The sequence below is a fragment of the Nematocida minor genome (genome assembly GCF_024244105.1).
Source record: "Nematocida minor strain JUm1510 chromosome Unknown 7912, whole genome shotgun sequence".
Lineage (NCBI taxonomy): Eukaryota > Fungi > Microsporidia > Nematocida > Nematocida minor.
Window position 1 is genome coordinate 1 of NW_026250395.1, and position 18,872 is coordinate 18,872.

General features: G+C 37.8%; 10 protein-coding genes across 10 annotated transcripts; 4 read left to right on the top strand and 6 right to left on the bottom strand.

Annotated features, from left to right (window-relative positions):
- NEMIN01_0996 (uncharacterized protein) lies at positions 1 to 1,116 on the top strand (the record flags this gene model as incomplete). Its single annotated transcript, XM_051476938.1, has 1 exon — positions 1 to 1,116. A coding segment is annotated over one exon (1,116 nt), but the record flags the coding sequence as incomplete, so codon positions are not given.
- A 195-nt stretch (positions 1,117 to 1,311) lies between these two features.
- NEMIN01_0997 (uncharacterized protein) lies at positions 1,312 to 2,892 on the top strand (the record flags this gene model as incomplete). Its single annotated transcript, XM_051476939.1, has 1 exon — positions 1,312 to 2,892. One exon carries the CDS (start codon positions 1,312 to 1,314, stop codon positions 2,890 to 2,892), a length of 1,581 nt encoding a protein of 526 aa, XP_051332899.1.
- A 241-nt stretch (positions 2,893 to 3,133) lies between these two features.
- NEMIN01_0998 (obg-like ATPase 1) lies at positions 3,134 to 4,270 on the top strand (the record flags this gene model as incomplete). The annotated part of the gene is made up of 1 exon (XM_051476940.1): positions 3,134 to 4,270. The coding sequence occupies one exon, from the start codon at positions 3,134 to 3,136 to the stop codon at positions 4,268 to 4,270; it is 1,137 nt and encodes a 378-aa protein (XP_051332900.1).
- A 50-nt stretch (positions 4,271 to 4,320) lies between these two features.
- Positions 4,321 to 5,907, bottom strand: NEMIN01_0999 (kinetochore protein NDC80; the record flags this gene model as incomplete). Its single annotated transcript, XM_051476941.1, has 1 exon — positions 4,321 to 5,907. One exon carries the CDS (start codon positions 5,905 to 5,907, stop codon positions 4,321 to 4,323), a length of 1,587 nt encoding a protein of 528 aa, XP_051332901.1.
- Positions 5,908 to 6,744: 837 nt separating this feature from the next.
- Positions 6,745 to 8,580, bottom strand: NEMIN01_1000 (uncharacterized protein; the record flags this gene model as incomplete). Its single annotated transcript, XM_051476942.1, has 1 exon — positions 6,745 to 8,580. One exon carries the CDS (start codon positions 8,578 to 8,580, stop codon positions 6,745 to 6,747), a length of 1,836 nt encoding a protein of 611 aa, XP_051332902.1.
- Positions 8,581 to 8,869: 289 nt separating this feature from the next.
- NEMIN01_0991 (uncharacterized protein) lies at positions 8,870 to 9,049 on the top strand (the record flags this gene model as incomplete). Its single annotated transcript, XM_051476933.1, has 1 exon — positions 8,870 to 9,049. The coding sequence occupies one exon, from the start codon at positions 8,870 to 8,872 to the stop codon at positions 9,047 to 9,049; it is 180 nt and encodes a 59-aa protein (XP_051332893.1).
- Positions 9,050 to 9,222: 173 nt separating this feature from the next.
- NEMIN01_1001 (uncharacterized protein) lies at positions 9,223 to 10,560 on the bottom strand (the record flags this gene model as incomplete). The annotated part of the gene is made up of 1 exon (XM_051476943.1): positions 9,223 to 10,560. The coding sequence occupies one exon, from the start codon at positions 10,558 to 10,560 to the stop codon at positions 9,223 to 9,225; it is 1,338 nt and encodes a 445-aa protein (XP_051332903.1).
- Positions 10,561 to 11,382: 822 nt separating this feature from the next.
- Positions 11,383 to 13,014, bottom strand: NEMIN01_1002 (uncharacterized protein; the record flags this gene model as incomplete). Its single annotated transcript, XM_051476944.1, has 1 exon — positions 11,383 to 13,014. The coding sequence occupies one exon, from the start codon at positions 13,012 to 13,014 to the stop codon at positions 11,383 to 11,385; it is 1,632 nt and encodes a 543-aa protein (XP_051332904.1).
- Positions 13,015 to 13,315: 301 nt separating this feature from the next.
- Positions 13,316 to 16,651, bottom strand: NEMIN01_1003 (uncharacterized protein; the record flags this gene model as incomplete). The annotated part of the gene is made up of 1 exon (XM_051476945.1): positions 13,316 to 16,651. The coding sequence occupies one exon, from the start codon at positions 16,649 to 16,651 to the stop codon at positions 13,316 to 13,318; it is 3,336 nt and encodes a 1,111-aa protein (XP_051332905.1).
- A 438-nt stretch (positions 16,652 to 17,089) lies between these two features.
- Positions 17,090 to 18,817, bottom strand: NEMIN01_1004 (uncharacterized protein; the record flags this gene model as incomplete). The annotated part of the gene is made up of 1 exon (XM_051476946.1): positions 17,090 to 18,817. The coding sequence occupies one exon, from the start codon at positions 18,815 to 18,817 to the stop codon at positions 17,090 to 17,092; it is 1,728 nt and encodes a 575-aa protein (XP_051332906.1).
- Between the last annotated feature and the right edge of the window lie 55 nt (positions 18,818 to 18,872).

An 18,872-nucleotide genomic window follows, 5' to 3' on the forward strand; every position in this document is an offset into this window, starting at 1 on the left:
GCAAAGAGAAACAAGACGCTTCCCACCAACATAATATTCACTTTCTTCGAAATAGACGCAAAAAGATTTTTAACAGATAAGGGAGCTTACAAAAAGCAGTTTAAAGAAATGCTTGATTTCTTGGACATTCTTATTTACGACAGCACTGTCATTTACACCAATTATATAGTTCCTACAATAATAGAAGTCCTAGACGAGAAAACAAACCCATTGGTCTCTGCGAATAAGTTCTTTCCATCTGTATTGCAGGACTATGAGTTGTACACAGATAAAGATGACACAACAGTCTATACGTACTTCAAGCTTACAGAAAATGCTATTTCTAATGAAGAAATAAAGAACTACAGAGACATTGCACCCGAGCAAATTATAAGGTTGATAATGATCGAATACTTAATGGATGGGTATCTGCTAAACTACAAAGAAAACTGCTTATTTTCTAACTTGGAGAAGATAATATCAGACATGGAGAAAACAAAGCAGGATGCAGCACTTAAAGCTCTGAGTGTGCTGTGGGGTGATTGGTATTGCTATTCTGCTAAAAGAGTGACCCCAGAAGAGTTCTGCAAAAATAATACCATCAATGTTGAGAATTTAAAAAAACTGAGACACACTTTTATATATACTATTAGGTGGGTGTATACAATAGATAAATTAAACTTAGAAGGATTCGCTGCATTATCAAGAGAAGAGATAGCAAAAGAACTGCACTACGATCTATCATATCTACATCCTATGTGGTACATGATTAAGAGATATGAAAGCATCGCTCACTTAGACACGCCAGATCCCAACTACAGTGGAAATTTATTCATAGAAGTAGGCAAAGAAGATAGCTTGCTTATAGTTAGACCGCACAAAATAAGCAAAAACGATGACAGCTTAATACAGGCAGAGAACATGAGAGACTTTATGAATACGTTTACTTCACTGATTTTGTTTGAAGTTAAATGCTTCTACAGACTTCAAGATGCCGATAAATATCAAGAAATATTTCAGAACTTCCTCGAGTGTTTGGAAATACCCCTAAAAATTAAAAACAATAAATCTTTTAGCGAAGACTCAGAAAAAGAGGTAGAGCGAGAGTTCAAGAAAATCAAACTATCAGACGACTAAGCTATCAACGAAGAAAGCTTTAGCACACTCAGCGAATATTATTACCAAATAAAGGATAATTTTCAACTTTTATTTTTCCATTTTTGGGCTGTCTTTTTAATACTCATCTATGGTAAATATATGTATTAGAAAAACAGAGAGAATCCCTAAAAATTTTCTTAAAAATGAAAATATTTTAATTTTATTATTATGATCATGCAGAAGGTATTACTTAAACAGGTAATGGCCATAGGAGCTGTTGCGCTAGCATATCTACAAGGAGGAAGCTGTTTGCCAGAGGACGGAGGGATGTATTTGAATGCTTTAAACGTGCAATGGAACAGAAAGATGAATGCTTTAGAAAAGCAAGTTCAACTTCGTAAGGATTTTCTTAAGAAGAGCAAGCTTGTGTCTAAAGAAATATCAAATTGCAACGCTAAAAGTAATTTATGTTCAGGCGAGATTTTTATGCGAAAAATGACGAACAACTTATCAGCTCTTAACGCGACATGGGAAGAAATGAAAAACCTAATAAGATTAAATGAATCAAACAAGTATGCTGTTGGAAAACAAACTGCTTCTGATGAGATGATGGAAACCGATTCTACTGATAGAAGAGAAAATAGCGCTGAATTAGAAGAGCTATTGCAGAAAATGCTCAATGATGAGAATTCACTCGTTGAAAACATACAGAGGTTCAATTATCATATGCTTTTATTCATAGAATATTATAACATAGAAAAGCATCGAAGTAAAAAAATGCATGAATTAAAACTATTTTTGCTTGCACAAAGTAAAAAGATACTCGCCACCAACCTAGTATTTACTTTCTTTGAAATGAACACACTAACTGTCAGCGATGGTATGATTAACAAAGAAGAGTTCGAGCGTACAGTCAGCTATCTAAGAGGTCCCATTCCTTCAGAAGCTGTTGCAGAGTATATGATTACTGTAATGTCTGAATTCCAAAAGACTGGAGAAAATCCATTGATTGTGGCAGATAAACATTTCAGATACAAGTTCTCTGAGTACGGGCTTGATGGAGAAGAAGATGCACAAATAATGGATATCTATTTTGACCTAGTAAGAAAGGAGCTTTTTGGTTCGGAAATGGATCCAATCAGAAACATCACGCCCGAACAGGTTATAAAAGCAGTGATGATCGAGTATTTAATGGATGGCTATCTGCTAAATTACAAGACAAACCGTGTGTCTTTGAACTTGGAAAAAGTAATATCAAACATGGAAAAAACAAAACAAGATAACATAACTACTACTCTAAACATTTTGTGGGAGCTAGACTGGTACTGCAAATCAGATAGCTTTGACATTGAAGGCTTCTGCACAGAGAACAAGCTCAGTCTTGATTTCTTTAAAAGCCTGCAGTCTAGCCTCTTCTATTCTAAATGGATCTATGTGCCAGAAACACCCCACTTAGAAGTAGAGGATACATTATCTGAAAGAGAAAGAATAGCAAAAATGGTGCACTTTGATATATCTTACTTGCATCCCATGTGGTACAGTCTTAAGAGATATGAGAGCTCCAGCCAATTGAACAGTTTTGATATCCGGTACAACGCCACACCATTTATGGAAAGAGAAAACGGCTTGATTAAAGTCAGACTACATAAAATAAGTAAGAAAGACGATAAGCTAGTACGAGCAAGAAATATGAGAGACTTTATGAATGTTTCTTTTCCACCAGCACCAGCTGAAATTGAAGTTTTGCACAAGGATCTAGAGGATAAGAATCTTATTCTGGTATCTAAGGAGTTTATTAAGGCTTTTAGGATATAAGCAAGGCAGAACAAAGTTGCATTGGCTCTGAAGAGTTCTCAGATGATGCCGCTGGACCTTTATCTAAAATACTAAACTATCATTCGGATGATTTAGCATATTCAACGAATACTATTACCAAATAAAGGCCAGTTTTCAACTTTTATTTTTCTATTCTCAAGCTATATTTATTCTCCTACTGACGGATGATGCAAGAGCCATTGGCGCAGTCATAAAAAATGAAAAATGAAAAAATGAAAAAATGACGACACAGAAGAAAAGCGCAACTGAAAAAGGACCAGTGAAGTTTGGTCGAACAAACACACACAACCTGACAATGGGAATAGTGGGCCTCCCAAATGTAGGAAAGTCTTCTCTATTCAACTCAATGACCGGGCTGCAAGTGCCTGCGTCCAACTACGCTTTCTGCACTATCGACCCCTCAGAAGCGAAAGTGAGCATAAAAGACAGCCGGTTCAACTTTCTGTGCGATCTGTACAAACCTAAAAAACAAACTCCTGCATATCTAACGGTTTTTGACATAGCAGGACTGGTGAAAGGCGCATCAGAAGGCCTGGGAATGGGGAACAGTTTTCTGGAGAACATCAGACAGGTTGACGGGATATTTCACGTAGTAAGGTGTTTCAAAGACGATTCTGTTGCGCACGTAGACAACTCAGTCGATCCAGTGCGAGACTGCCAGGTGATCAGAGAAGAGCTGCGCTTGAAAGACCTATCAGATGCAAAAAAACGGCTGGAGATAGCAAAGAAAGAGCAGAAGTCAAAGCCGTCGGATAAATACTTCAAGATATACATGGAGGCTCTAGAAAAGCTGATCGCAAACCTGGAGAAAGGAGTAGATGCAAGACTGATTGATTTTTCATCGGAAGAAATACGGTCACTGCGGCCTCTGAACCTGATAACAGCCAAGAGTGTCGTATATTTGGCAAATATTAGCACAGAGAAGTACAAAGAAAGAAAACCAACTTCGCTGGCAGTTAAATTGAAGAAGTATTTGATGGAGAGTGACCCCGAGGCGCTGTGCATTTTGGTCTGCGCAGGAGTCACAGGAGAAGAGGCTGAAGAGTATTTAGATAAAGCGATAGGAGCAGGGCATAAATCTCTTGAGCTGAGCAACTTTTTCACGTGCGGCCCTGACGAGGTGAGAAGCTGGACAATAAGAGAGGGAACGCTGGCACCGGATGCAGGAGCGGTTATTCACACAGATTTTAAAACAGGATTTGTGGCTGTTGATGTGATGGCGTATGATGACCTGGTAGAGCACAAGAGCGAGCAGGAGATGAAGGCCAGAGGGCTCTGCAGAATGAAGGGAAGAGACTATCCTGTGATGAACGGAGACATTCTGCACTTCAAAGCAGGAAGAGTCAACAAGAAATAAAATCAAAAATTCTCGGGTTAAAAATTCTATGCGTTAGGGATAATTATTTATTATATACTCAGTGCTCCGTATGCTTCATCTATTCTCTCCTTGAGACTGTTCATGTTTGCTGCTACTATTGCTGATATTTTCTGCGTCTCTGCCTCTTCTACGCTTATTCTGCTGATTGTTCTTCCTTTTTTTATTTTTATTCTCTCCAGAGCCTGCTCTGTTTGAAATAGGCCGTTGTCTCCTTCTGCTGATATTTTCAGCAGCTCTGTTTCTGCTTTGTCTACGCGTCCTACCGTCATTTTGTACTCTTCTTCTGTGGCTTCTTTCTTCTCCAGATAAACCTGCGCGTGCACTTTCACTCTTTCCTCTTTCTGTTCTATTTCTTCTATCAGATTGTTTTTTATCTCATTCAGAGCCATGTTCCTCTCTTTTTCTTTTTCTAGCTCTGCTTCTACAGCTTCTCTTTCTCTCTGGAGCTCTTCTAGGATGCTTTTTATTCTTTTTTCCTCTTCTCTGATGTCTCCATCTATCCTGTACTCTTCGTATTCTAAGAGCCCTGTGTTTCTCTTTATCTTTTCTATTTTTATGTTTATACTCTCATTGATCTGCACTTTTTTTATGTTTGAAAGAATCGTTTCCGACTCTTCTGCCTCTATTTTTATTTTGTTGTTTTGCGAGTCTATTTCCCTGATGAGCAGTGTTTTTGATCTTTTTATCTCCTCAAGTGTTTTTATCAGCGCGTCTCTCTCCTCTGTCATTTCTTCGATGTCTTCCTGTCTGATGGGCTGCACCTTTATTTCGTTTTCCAGCTGTTCTCTTTTTGTCTCCAGCTGTTTTCTTTCTTCCTCCAGTGCATTCAGCACTCTCTGTGCTTCTTCGAGCGCCTTTCTGTGGTTCTTGTTCTTTATCTCCTGGGACTTTCTGAGAGCAGATATTTTGTCTAGGTCAATTTGTGTTTGTTTTTGTTTCTCCAGCACATTTGGGAGGTCGTTTGTGCTGATAGCTTTTATTTTGTTTTTTATTTTTTCAAGGTGTTCTTTTTTCTCTTCTGCTGTTCTTATTTTTTCCTTGTTCTTCTGGGAGACCTCCTTCTCGAGCGCGTTCTGGAGGTGGGTGCTTTCCTTTCCCTCCATGTAGTTAGCATATTCTCCGTACAGGTACTCGTAGAAGACGCTTTTTATTTTTTCAGAGCCTGGATCGGTCATCAGCTCGTAGGAGCTGGAGACTATCCGAGAGAGCCATCCGAGCATGGAAAGAAGCACAGGCCACGTGTGGGGAGTGATGGCAATCAGCTGGCTTCTGTTGATCTCTGAGACAAAAGGGTACTTTATCGCCTTGAGAAAAGCAGGGACCTCGTCTTCAAACTTTTTTGTGGTTTCCAGATAGGGCCCAAGAAACGACTGAATGTGCCTGAAGATGCTTTGGAAGTCTTTGAGCGAAGGGTTGCTTAGGAGAGCATGGGAGTAGGGGCGGTCGTACTCTGTGGAGGAGAGAAAGCCAAGGATAGTGGAGATGTTCTCTTCCTGGTGCGCTCTGTCTCTCGGGTTCCTTCCTTTTCTTCTTGGATCTTCAGTGAGCGTGAGTCTGCTGGTGTCTGCGGATAGGGAATTACGGGCAGGCATGCCTGCCATGGTAGCTCGTCGCATGAAATTAAAAAAATAATTTATTAAATACGTGGCAGCAATTATTACGTGGTGTGCTAATAGTAGAGAGTGCTTGATTGGTGCACTAAAGCAGGCTATTCATAAAATAATATTTATTATACATGGTCTAGGAGGTGTGTGCTGCTATATTTACATATCCGTTGAAGCATGGGTTGCTGGTGAATAGGAGGCTGCTTTTTCTTTTCCTTATGTACAGCTCCTGCACTCTTCTTCTGCTGCTGTACTTCTGCACCTCTTTTTGCAGCAGCAGCGAGACAGATGCTAGTAGTACTATTATGGGCAACGTACTGTCAATCATTTTCTGTGCTCTGCACAATTAGTTATGCCATTATATAGACAAAAGTTAATTAGCACCTAAAAGGGGAAATTAATTATTTCATCGCCGCCAATAAGGCCCGCGGTGCAGTACTGGATGCAGCACGGAAAGTAGTGGCATACAGCCAGCACTTACTACACTGTGTGCAGCATATACCCACACCCTCTTAGCCCATGCAATGGCCAGTACTTACTACACCATGTGTATTATGTGTACACACTTTTTTGCATTGTACCACAGACAGTACTTAATGCAATATGGGCAGTATATGCCTGTGCTTGTTTAACATCTACTAGCCACTGCTTACTGCTCTCTGTGCAGTATGTGTCTGCTAGCTATCCATTATTCAACACTTATCTACTGGCCACTAACTTCTCTACATCCTATAATATCTCTTTCCCAATTGAATCTGCTCTCTGCCTAGCACTACACTTAACACACACTGAGCACTTTCTGCTACGCTTTGCATATACACTTAACACACTATCTTATAACTGGTTTCTTTATTTACTGGGTTTTTTTGCCTTCTTTAGGGTCTGCCGAGAGACCATTGCCATCTCGTCGTCCATTGCCACAATGATCTTGTCGCTGTCCCCGGGGATAAAGCTATTCGACACAACACAGTGCTCATTCTTCTTGATCTGGTAGCTAAATACGTCTCCCTTCAGCACCTTCGCCATGTCCCACACAATAACCCACTCTCCCGTGCTAACTATCACGTACTTCTCGTCTTTGTCTGTGCTTATGCTCGCATTCGTAAAATTAACAGCTCCTCCAAAGTAGTGCAGGTGCTCAGGCCGCACAATCAGCTTCTTAGGCACAGGCTTCTTCTGCCCCAAGCTGGTTTTAAATCCGCTTACGCTTTCGTTCTCCGTTATCACGAGCATAAGATACGTCTTGCACGTTCCCACGAGGTATTTTCCGCTGGGCGAGATGAATACGCCCATGACAGCATCTCCTAGGCCTGGGAGCAGGGTCTTAGCTCTTTTATCGATTGAGTCGTAGAGCCGAATGTCCCCAGAATCAGAGCCAATGGCGAAATATCCGTTTTTGGTTGCATCTCCTGACCTAAACTTAGTATTGCTAGCGTACTCCTTGCCGCTTATAACCGAGCTGCATCTTGGGTCTATTTTGAACAGTTTGTTGCTTGATATTCCCAGGAGCTCGTTAGAGTCTGATTTGTAGCTAAAGAAGTCTCTTATTTCGTTCGATGTGTCCCAGGAGTCAGCAACTTTCCCTGAGTTCATGTCTAGTTTGTGGATGACCTGCGGGTTGTTTGAGTCGGTCATGATGAGATTGCCATTTGTGGCTATCATTTTATCGGGAACAATTTCCTGATTGTTTTTCAAATTCGCAGATAGAGTGCTAACAAAAGCCAGGTCATCTGGGTTGTTCTGGAAGACTCCTATGGCATTTCCACGCGATATAAAGGTGTTGTCTGTAGACACTGCCAGCGCCTTGTTCTTTACTTTATCCCGTCCTCCGAATATATTTCCGGATGACTTTTTGCCGTTTGCTGTTTTTTTATTCAAAACTTTTCTATCAGAGATTTTGCTGTTCAGAACTCTTTCATCTGATGACTCTTCGCTTTCTTCTTCGCTCTCTTCGGACTCTTCGCTTATCTCGCAGTCCATGTAGTTGTCTATCTCCATCTTCTCCACGTACGCTGCTTCTTCTGTTGTAGCGCTGACAAACGAGGAAATAAACGAGAATAAGACGGGAAGCGAGCTGAATATCAGCCTGTACACCTCCAGCCCGTGCGTGTCGCTGGACAGGTGCCAGGAGAAGCTGTTTGTCTCTTGGTCCACATAGAAATTGGAGTAGTCCTGAATCAGGTCGCCTTTTCTGAGTATTTCGTACTCTTTGTACACTCTTATGAAAACACTTTCTTCTATTTTTATCATTCTCACGCTCACCGAGCTGTCGACCAGATCGTACACTTCTGTGTTTTGGTTGTACTTCTTTAAAGAAACGGAGTCATTTGTGAATAAAACAGTCCATCCGTTGATTTTTGGCTGGTGCGGGAATATTTTCCCGTAGAACTGGACGATGGTCCGCGGGATGTTCTGTCTAAACACAAAGATCCATTTGCTTTCTGTCTTGTTTTTGGAGTTGGTTAAAAAATAAACAGAAACTTCATTGCTTTCCGTCTTCGAGAAATCAATGTACGAAATGTCTGAAAAGATAAACTCGCTCTTGCTCTCTCCCTCTACGACCAATTTGCTGTCTGCTATAGTAATAGTTGCGTCTTTTATCTTTATTGCTTTGTTGCAGTACAAATTGCCAGCTACTTCTAAGTGTTCTATTCCCAGCATACTCTTTATGTGCTTTAACACCATAGAAAAATAAAAATAAAAATAATTTATTGCAAATCACAAAGAGATAGAGAGAACAGCTGGAGGACACCAAAGTAGAGAAAACTCTTGTCTTTAGATAAGCCCGTGAGTATCTCAAAAGTATCCCAAATGCCCCTACTTCCCCCTTTACTGTCTTACTATCGATGAGCTATCCCAGATCCCTAGGCTATTCTACTATTTACAGCTGCATTCTAGTTGACTCTCTTCTTTTTATTTTCTCTGTTTTTTTCTTCTGTTTTTCTCCAATTTATTTCCAATATTTATTTCTTGTATGTACAACTTAAGACACTTGCAGGAGTACAGAACAACAGAGAGAATCTGCAGCGAAGAAAGAGAAGAAATGAAAAAGCCTGAAAAAACAAGAATACTGCCAGTGGCAAATAAAGTGCAGCTGTTCTCTCTGAGCATGAAGAACAGTCTCCACGACTTCGAAAACACTTGGACAAAGTAGTAAAATAAATAAACAGGGTAAAGCAGCACCACCATACTCTAATTTTTGTCTGTTTTTAAACATAATTTGATTTAGCCGCTATTCTCACTTCTTCAGACCAAAAATAGATAGAAAGGACTTGAATAAAGGAAAACAGCAGCATTTATTAATATACCTTGATAAGCAGAGGCATGTTAGTACATACTTAAGAAGAGAAGAATGTATAGAGGAACTAAGCATAGTACAAGTGGAATGTACGCTGCTATTTTACTTGCGCTTGAGCTGAACTCTTCATCTTCCATATTAGCTATCTCGTTTGTTACCTCTTTCTTCACCTCTTGTATGATTTCATCCAAATAACCGTCGTCTATACTGGATATTTGCTCATCCAGCCATCCTAGCGTGTTAGTATAGTTCGCTTTTTTATTTTTCAGATCTTTTCTCTTGTGAGTGTTGACAAAGTCAGCGCATTTTTCATTGTAAAATTTCAAAAGAGTAATATAGTGCCCTATTGCGCTGTCTGAAGCTTTAAACAGGTCAGGAACACTGCTGATTTTAAACATCCTATCTCTATTGCGCTGTAAATACCACAATAAGCCTTGAAAATCTGACGTGTATTGCCTAAACATCTCGCGTATTGAACCACCAGATATTTTCAATACTTCTGCCATATTCTGCAAGAAGTATTCCATTTCTTCTACCGCTTGAGGCACTCCTAACTCCATGTTCTCCAGAAACACAAAATAGCTGGACAGTTTAGCCAGAAAACCTCTGTTTTTTTCGTTGAGCTCGCTCTGTATGGACTTTAAGTGTATTTTTACGTTCTCCGCTTCTTGTATTCTGTATTGAATGAGCTGGTCCATTTTCATTACTATTTTGTCCATGGCTTTTTTCAGCACAAGCTCCTTTGTTCTTTCGATGTACGCATTTAGATCATTACGGGCTGCCATCAGCTCTCTCTTTATTTTCTTAATGTTCTTGGACGAATTCACGAGCGCGAAGTACAGATAGTCGTTGTCTCTAATTCCAGCTTTTCCTATGCTGTCATTGTTTTCAAGATATAAGTTGATTGCTTTCTCCGTGAATCTGGTGTTTTTCATGGCAACAGAAAACATCACCCCGTGCACATTTACTTTTTCATTCTCTGTGATAAAGGTAACCACAGAATCTTCGCCAACCCCTTTGGTATTTGCAAAAAAAGGAAGCAAGAATGTATCTGTGTTGTCAGGACTTCTCCTATTTATCTTGTGTACTATATTTTTGGGAGTGTTCTCTATATCTTCCAATGTAAAAAGCAGACTGCTAGATGCTCTACTATTTATATACTCATCATTCGGTATTTTGGTTATTGCTTTAAAAATATCCTGGTTTGGAATGTGTCTGTACGTGCTTCTGCTCATCTCCTCTATTTCTGAAGTATTCATATAATTATTCATTGGGGTATATGATACGCCATTCAGTGTTATAAACGTGGCTAGACACAGTATAATGAGAATAAAAAATGAAACTATTGCACCTGCTCGGATGTACATAAATGTACAAGCACAAGATTATTTATAAGATAGGAAAAATAAAATAAATATGATTGTTTGAATTAATACAAGAAACAATCAGGAAGATAAGAGAAGTGAATACAAAAACAAAAAAATAAGGAATGGATGCTCTTTGATGCTATTCTTCTTTTCTTAATCCTTTTTATCTATGAATTGCTGGTAATATTCTTTGCTGCATACTTTGGATACTTCCATCAGATCATACAAAACTTTTATTAAGCGAGTTTGGCCAATTCTCCTCTACTAGCTGCTTTTTTATGAAGTGAATAGGCTAATGCGTTGGATGCTAGCTTATTCGTTGATCTGTGAATGTTTCAATTATTAGGATTAGGATGGCTCCTTGGTTGATCATTTTGATGCCTGTAAATAAATTGCTACTATTATTTTGTAGTAGATATAAATAATTTTAATTTCAACTTGTGCAAATAAAGAAAGCAGTACTTGTTTCCATTTTCTTTAGTGAGTGCTGTTTAAAAAATAAAATTGTGTACGAAAAGATTTATTTTTGTATTTATTTCTATTTTCTCGGGCTATTCTATCTTGTAGAATCTGCTGCTCAGAACTCTTTCTATTTGCTAGATGACACTCCAGCAAAATGAAAAATAGTAAATAGCTGTATGCCATTCGGTTCTCATTCTACAAGAGTAGATTATCACACACAAATAGAAGATCTATGACACAAAGTCATCAGTATATCCTCAACTAGGCTATACTTCTGTATTCTAGCCATTCTTTGCGCAGAAAAGAAGTAATGCTGACTGAAAGATAGCATACTGGTAGATTCGCTGTTTATACACATTTTTAGCTAAGGTTACGCATCTTCCACTCGGCAACGGGAAACGAAAATATTACTATCACATTCAGCGAACTCATGTAATATTCTGTTAAATCAGTGAGTATTCTGATACAGCTTCGGTCGCTTTTTTCTCTGTAGATGAAGATGATTTCCTTTAGATACCATGCTCTAATGCAGTTTTTTATGTTCTCTGCCTTTACTAAGCCCCCATCTTTTTTGCTTATGTTGTACATTCTGAGCGTAATACGCCTTGAGTCTCTTTCAGCAAAAGGCAGACCATCTGCTCCAAGATCTGCTCCAGTAGAACAGCTTACATCTTCATATCGCTGATACAAATAGAGAATAGGATGGATGTAAAACATGTCAAAGTACACTTTTTTCAACAGTGTTTTGCTTTTTCTGAGCTCTTCTTCAGACGGGTTGGCCATATCCAGTTTGTACAGCCACCGCGTAGATGCTATCCCATCCTGTACTCTTTGAAGATCATTGACATCTATGCTATTCTCTTCGTAGAATTTAGTATCGTCTGGCGTCATATCAGATACTTTGAGTTTTCTGTGTAATAAACACAGAGCATCAAGTATTTTGTTCTGTTTTTTCCCTAGCGTCTCTGCATCTTCCTGCACCTCTGTGCTGTCCTTAGTTGGCCTTCCTATTCTCACTATTAGCTTTCCAAGGTTGGAAAAGAATCTGTTGTTTCTGTAGTCCATGAGAGTTCCAGACATTATGTATTCCATAATTACTATTTTTAAAATCTGTCCAGGAGTGATGTTTGTGTACATGTTTAAATAGGCTTCAGAAATATTTTCTTTTATCAGGCCAAGATAGATGTCCATTGCTTCTTTATCAGCCATCTTGTACGTATTAAATAATATGGGCAGATACTTATTGGCTAGTTTCAGCAGTTTTACTTTCCCTTCATCGACCTCATTCCATATAGCGTTATCATAATTTTTAAAACTTTTCATAGACCCATATGTAACCTTGCAGGCATTTCTAAGAATACTAATTTGTGCATTTTCTGCATCATCAGCAGGGTTGTATGGCTCTGTGCTAAAAAGAGTGTATATCATGCTGATGGCCAGCGGTTTATTCTGCTCTGCCAGCTTGAACAGCGGTAGCTCGTGCGTTTTTTTATTTTTCTTCGTCGCTTTACTGTAGTTTCTTATTACTCCTAGCATGTGAGAATCGAACTCTTTTATTCTATCGCACACTATATCACACATGTCAAGAGTCATTATGGCTAGACCTTCCAAGTTTCGCAGACCCTTTGTTACCTCTAGACCAGGCATACCACTTTTCTCTGCAGACATCAGGCTTTCTGTTCTTTCTACTATGTGATTTACACTTCTATGTAGAGTTAAAAAACATTTTAGCAGATTGGATAGTTTTTCTTTTCCTTCATTCAGCCCGTCACTGAAGCCTTTAGATGCGGCTTCTTCACACTTAAAAGATTGAGCCCTAGCAAGAAAGTCCTTGCGGATTTGGATTTCTTTGAACATGCCGTCTATCCTATTGCTCCAGTAATCTTTCATGCTTTCTAAGTCCTCTACTAACAGCGCACAGGCAGCCTTTTCTAAATAAGCAAGTGCAAATACCGTTACCACTATCTGTTTCAGTGTTTTTTGCAAGATCATAAGAAAATGAAAATGTTGTGTTTTTGTATTTAATTGTTCTATTTCCACGGAGTAAACCATACTATTGATGAGTTCGCATGAATACTTGATTGGTGTTTAAAACAGTTTCAACTGATCAATAGTTGACAAAGCTATCTAGTGCTCTTGTGGCTCAGCAAATCAGCCTTTGTTCTCGAATTATATCTGTTTAGAGGTTAGCTAGAAGAGTGAGCAGTAGATATCTACACTATCCTTTGTCTCATTAAATATATCACTTAGTAAAGTTATGTGCTATCTATATAAATTTGCTTATTTGACCGATTTATTTACTTCTATCTTTCGGCTGTCTATATAATGTGATGAAAACATCAAGAAGCTCGTTGTGTGCTCCTAGATTAGATCTGCTTGAATTCACGTTCCGGAACACTATAATCTTAACATCTGCAGTTTTCTTTACTTCAGAAAGCTTTTTTTTCACTTTTTCGTTCAGTTCTTTTAGGTTATCTTGTTCAATACTTTTTTCTCTCTGTAGCGACTGCCATTTATTTTTCAACTCTTTTTCTTCTATTGATTCAAACTCTTTAAATTGTATCAGATTTTCTTCTATTTTTTTCAGCCTCTTCTTTGCATTAATAATCATGTTTCTGAGAATTTCTAAGCTATCATCTTCTCCATATAGTCCAAGCGTATTTCTCTCTTCTAATAAGCCCTGTATTGTAAGCGAGTTATTTTTTCTATCACTGCGCAGCCAAAATCCCTGCAGCTTGCTGTCTTCGTTGTGGTCTCTTGACTCTATTGTTTCAATAAAGGCATCAAATTCTTCTGAATCTCTTTTGAAGTCTTCATTTAGCACACAGTGTGTATATTCATCCACATCCCCTGGCATCTTTGCATAAGACACCACACTAATAGCACCATTCGCTTGTTCAATGAACTGGCACTGCATGACATAGCATTCGGTGCTTTTTATTTCATCTGGCAGGATGTACAGATTGCTGTAGTATCCAAATAGACAAGAATGCTCTAAATTCACATAGGAGGCATAGTTATATCTATAAAAATCAGGGTTTTTATCTTTAAGCTCTATTAACTTCAGATTTTCATGACTTGCTGTTGTAATAAAGGGCCCTGACTTTATAGCATCTTGCATTAGATGTGTAACAAACAGCGGGATGAGAGTAGTTCCACTTTTTTCGCTGTAGGAGATTAAAGACAAGAACTGTGCAAAAGTAAAATCTGTTACTTCTATGTTTTCCTTAATGTGATAAAACACTATGTCATAGTCTTTCAGGTCTTTGGCTGTTTTATTCTCATCTTCTTTTTTAATGTAGTTCCATATTTTACTTTTCTTGTCCACTTTAAACGGATATATCACGTTAAGTTCTTTTTTTATCCTATACAGCTTCTTTATGTACTTCACCATATCACCAATTGTGTGCAAATAGTGCTCTTCTTCACTTCCCTCTTCTTTGTATATAGGCATGCACAATCTTCTAGGCTGGCCCAATGTATTGTCTACATAGTGTACATGGTAGTGCGTCTTTATATCAGACGAAACCTCCCACTTGTTTTTCTCAAATGAGTATGTTGGCTTTAAAATTTTCTTGCTCTCGTCTTCTGATGCCATGTTTACTCTTACTCTACACTTTATATACTTCTGGTTTTTTATTATGCACTTTCCTGCCAGAATATACTTTTTATCAACTACTTCTGCCATATCGTAGAAATCTGCAATAATCTTGTATATGATCTGATACAGATCAGTAGCTGTTAAGTTTTGGAGCATTTCTTCATTATGTATATTTTCAAGAGTACTGTATAGATTGCTGTATACAAAAGTAGAATATTCTGCTTTTTCCTCATGGAGATATACTAATTCCTGTATTATCAGTATAATCCGCAAGTTATTCATATCTTCAGCCGGATTCAGTGAGTATTTATCATATGTATAATTTATAAACTCTCTGCTAATCTCCAGAAAGTCTTGATACACCTCAGGCAGCGTTATAATCATATTTATAGCGTATGCTAGTGCATGGTACTTCTTATCTAGAGTAGAGATCTCTTTCTGGTTTCTAATCACACTGTAGTCCATTTTAAGGCATTCAGACATGTAAATGTCCCCTAGTGTTCTCTTCCACACAGTTTGTGGATTTTGTATAAGAATTCTAATTGGCTGGTGCTCTTCTACATATACTATCATATCTTCAATCACATTGGGGTAGTATCCCTTAAATTTCTTCACCATCTTTCTGTATATGCTTTTACGGTCCATAAACAATTTTCTCAGTCCGAGAAGAGTTTTATACTTCAGGCTTACGTTCATACCACTGATTCCAACGAAGTATTGCACTTCATTTTTCTTTATTCCCCGAGAAATCAGCTTTGAATATTCATAAATAGCTGCTTTAAGACTTGCTTGGTAGGGCTTAGCATTTGCTCCAATAATCAGATCATTTTTTGCATATTTATGATCGCACAGTGTATTGTAATTCATTCTTCTCCTCAGTCTGCCTATATTTTTCAATCTAGTATCGTTCCATATGCTAATATCGAGATCTTTCATTTCTATTTTTCCGAATAAGGCTCTATTTAAATTTAGCTCTTTGTGGTTTAAATCTTTCGGTTCATCATCTTCTACCATATTCTCAACGTCATCCTGATCGAAAATGTTACCTATTTTATTTGGTGTATCTTCTTCTACCGTGGTTTCGATGTCATCCTGATAGACAACATCTTGTATTTCATCTGACACATATTCCTCTTCTTCTGTATTTCCAATGCCATCCTGGTAGGCAAAATTACCTATTTCACCTGGTGTACACTCTTCTCTTCTTCTTTTGTCCTTCGCTATGTACTGGTAATCCAGCTCACCTATTGAATTGTGCATTTCATCAGCTGTTCTTTTTTCTGCTCTGTATGGCATAGTGCTTCTATTATCCAGGTTATTGATAGCTTCTTTACTTGCACTAACTATCTCCATGTCTTCCTGAGATAACAAATAGTCTTGCATATCATTGCCATCTATTTCCGTCAGCAATCCATATGAGGGAGCTGTCTTGTCTTTTTCACCAGAATCAATAGTTGGACTTTCTGTTGTTTTTCTTTCTATTTTTTTGCTGCCAGATGTGTCTAGGACTTCGTATACATCATTAGGAGAGTCTTTGTCTGCACTGGATTCTGGCATAGCATGATCTGTCTTTCTTTGCAAATATTTAATATTTTCATAGTTGTCTGAGATCATCGGAATGTCTGGCACTCGCCCGATATAATCAATGTGTGGCTCTTCTATTTCATTGCCTTCTGCACCAGTTGGCTCTACAGTGCTGTCTGCTCCATTGCCAACTTTTTTACCTTCAGAATAATCTTGTGTATGATCCTGTTGCATGTGCTGATCGTAGTTCTCCAATATATTTTGTGCTGGATTCAGAGGTCTATTAAACTCGTCCAGGTCTAAGACCTCATTGTCATTCCCAGCTTGATCAGCATGAGAATGATCTAGTTCATTTCTCTGTCTTATTGTTCTACCTCCTCCTATCATTGGGTCAGCGGCTTCTTCAGTGCTGAAGCTATCCCGTCCTCCTCTGCACTCTCTGATAAAAAGAGAAAAAAGTACTACAAGTGCACCCAACACTTTCTCTGTTTTCTTATGCTTCATGCTAAATTATGATTTTTTTCTATTTATGGTTGGCAGTTGAGGTGACACTCCTTACCCCTGTGCCCCCATGCACATTCTACCATAAAAAACCATTTAGCGCTGCTCAGACATACTATAGGTGTTTTATCTCCATAATCATGATCTTTGACAGAGCACATGCTTCCACTTCTTGACTAGTGCATGATGCTAATTATTTTATTTTTATAGCTAGAAGTGTTTTTATATTTCTGTTCCTAGAGTTTGCATATAGCTACTGCACGTGAAAAATAATAATTGGCACCATAATTATAGCCAAATTATTCTAGATTATTTGTAGTGCTGTAGAATAAGCATGCAACGGATAAGATCATTTACGCTTTCGTTAGTAATAGAAGGAAGATAGCTAAATGTTGGCTTTATTCTGTGTTAAGAGTGATTTAATGGGTGTAAACGGCTGAACTAGCTTGAAATTCTTCTTTTCAAGTTCGCCTTGGTGTTCTGTAGAGGATTCTCACTGTCAGCTTCAGATGCAGGTTTTAATATAGGCTTTATTGTTGCTCTATGCACATATATTGACTTATCCAGATATTTTCTAAAGTCAAGAGCTATATTTTGATATTGTTCATCATCTTCCTTTCTGCTAATAATTGTAACGTATTTTATACGCCATGCTCTAATGCAATTTTTCATTCTTATTTCTCGCAGTAAATTTTTGTCTTTTCTATCTATTTTATGCAGTTTGAGTGTAATATAGCTTCCTAAAGCTGATTTTGCAAAGCTTTCATTGTATATATGATCTTCTTTAATCAAATGACACATGTCTTCGCATCGCTGGTACAAATAGTACATAGGATGAGTATAAGACATAGCGAAGTAAAACTTTTTGAATATTTCTGGATGATCAAAGTTATTATTTGCTGTTAGACTATTCATGCCTAGTGAGTACATCCATCTAGCAGCCATAAAACTAGCCTGCACATCTTTAAACCTCTCGGCTTCAATATTATTCCTTCTGCAGAAAGATCTCGTTCCTCTTGAAACCACATCTTCACTAGATAAACCAAAATCATTCCACAGCAGGGTTAGGACATCAAGAATTCTATCTTGTTTAACTTTTGCTACCTTAAAATCTTCTGAAGTATTTGCACTTTCACTAGCTGGTCTTCCCACTCTCACTACTATCTTCCCAAGATTGCAAAGCAAACTATTCCTTCTGTAGTCCATAAACTGACTATTCATCGCCATCTCTATCAATATCAGTTTTATAACATCCTCGGGTCTAATGTCCGTGTACTTATTTACTTCTTCTTCAGAAATGCTTTCTTTTGCTAGGTCTAAATAGATGTCCATTACTTCTTTATCAGCTCCGTACTCTTCTAATAGCAATGGAAAATGTCTATCAACTAATTTTAATAGATCTAGCTCTCCTTTCTCTATATCACTTACTATAGCTTTTTTATAGGATGAAGGATTTATAGAAGCAAAATAATTAAATAAATTTGCACATATGCTATTTACTGCAGAATTTATATCTTCGTCTGGGTTGTATGGCTCTGCCATAAAAAGAGAATATATAATATTTATAGTAAAAAGCTTATTGCACCTTGCTAGCTTAAATAGCGTCAGCTCACTTAACTTACTGCTACTGTTCTTTATGTTACTAGTATAGTGCTCTATTATGTTCAGCATATGAGAGTCAAACTTCTGCATTTCATCACATAATGAGTCATTCTCATTGAGAGCTGATGAAAGTGAATTCTGTACTTTCTTATATAACTCAGTTGCTTCCTCGATTAATTTTTCGAATTTTTGTAAGCATTTCAATCTTTGTATCTCTTTCAATCTTTGTATCTCTTTCAATCTTTTTATCTCTTCCAATATATTTTCCACACTTTTATTAAGATCAAAAATCTTTTTATCTGCACTGGATAAGCTTTCTTCTCCATCTTCTAGATCTTTATTATAAACATCAGGTGATATTTCTTTGCATTTTAGAGTTTTTTTTCTTACTTCACGGAGAAATCTTTTACGGATTCTAATCTCTACAGCAATAAAATATATCCTTTTAATCCAATACTCTTCTACATTTAATATGTCTTCTTCTATTATCATTCCCTTAAAACTTTGCAAATAGCTCAGTGCAACTATTCCTACTGCTACCTTCTTCAGTATCCGTTGCAAAATCATAGATACATTAAAACATTCCCTTTTTATATTTAATTGCTCTTTTCTACGGAGTAAA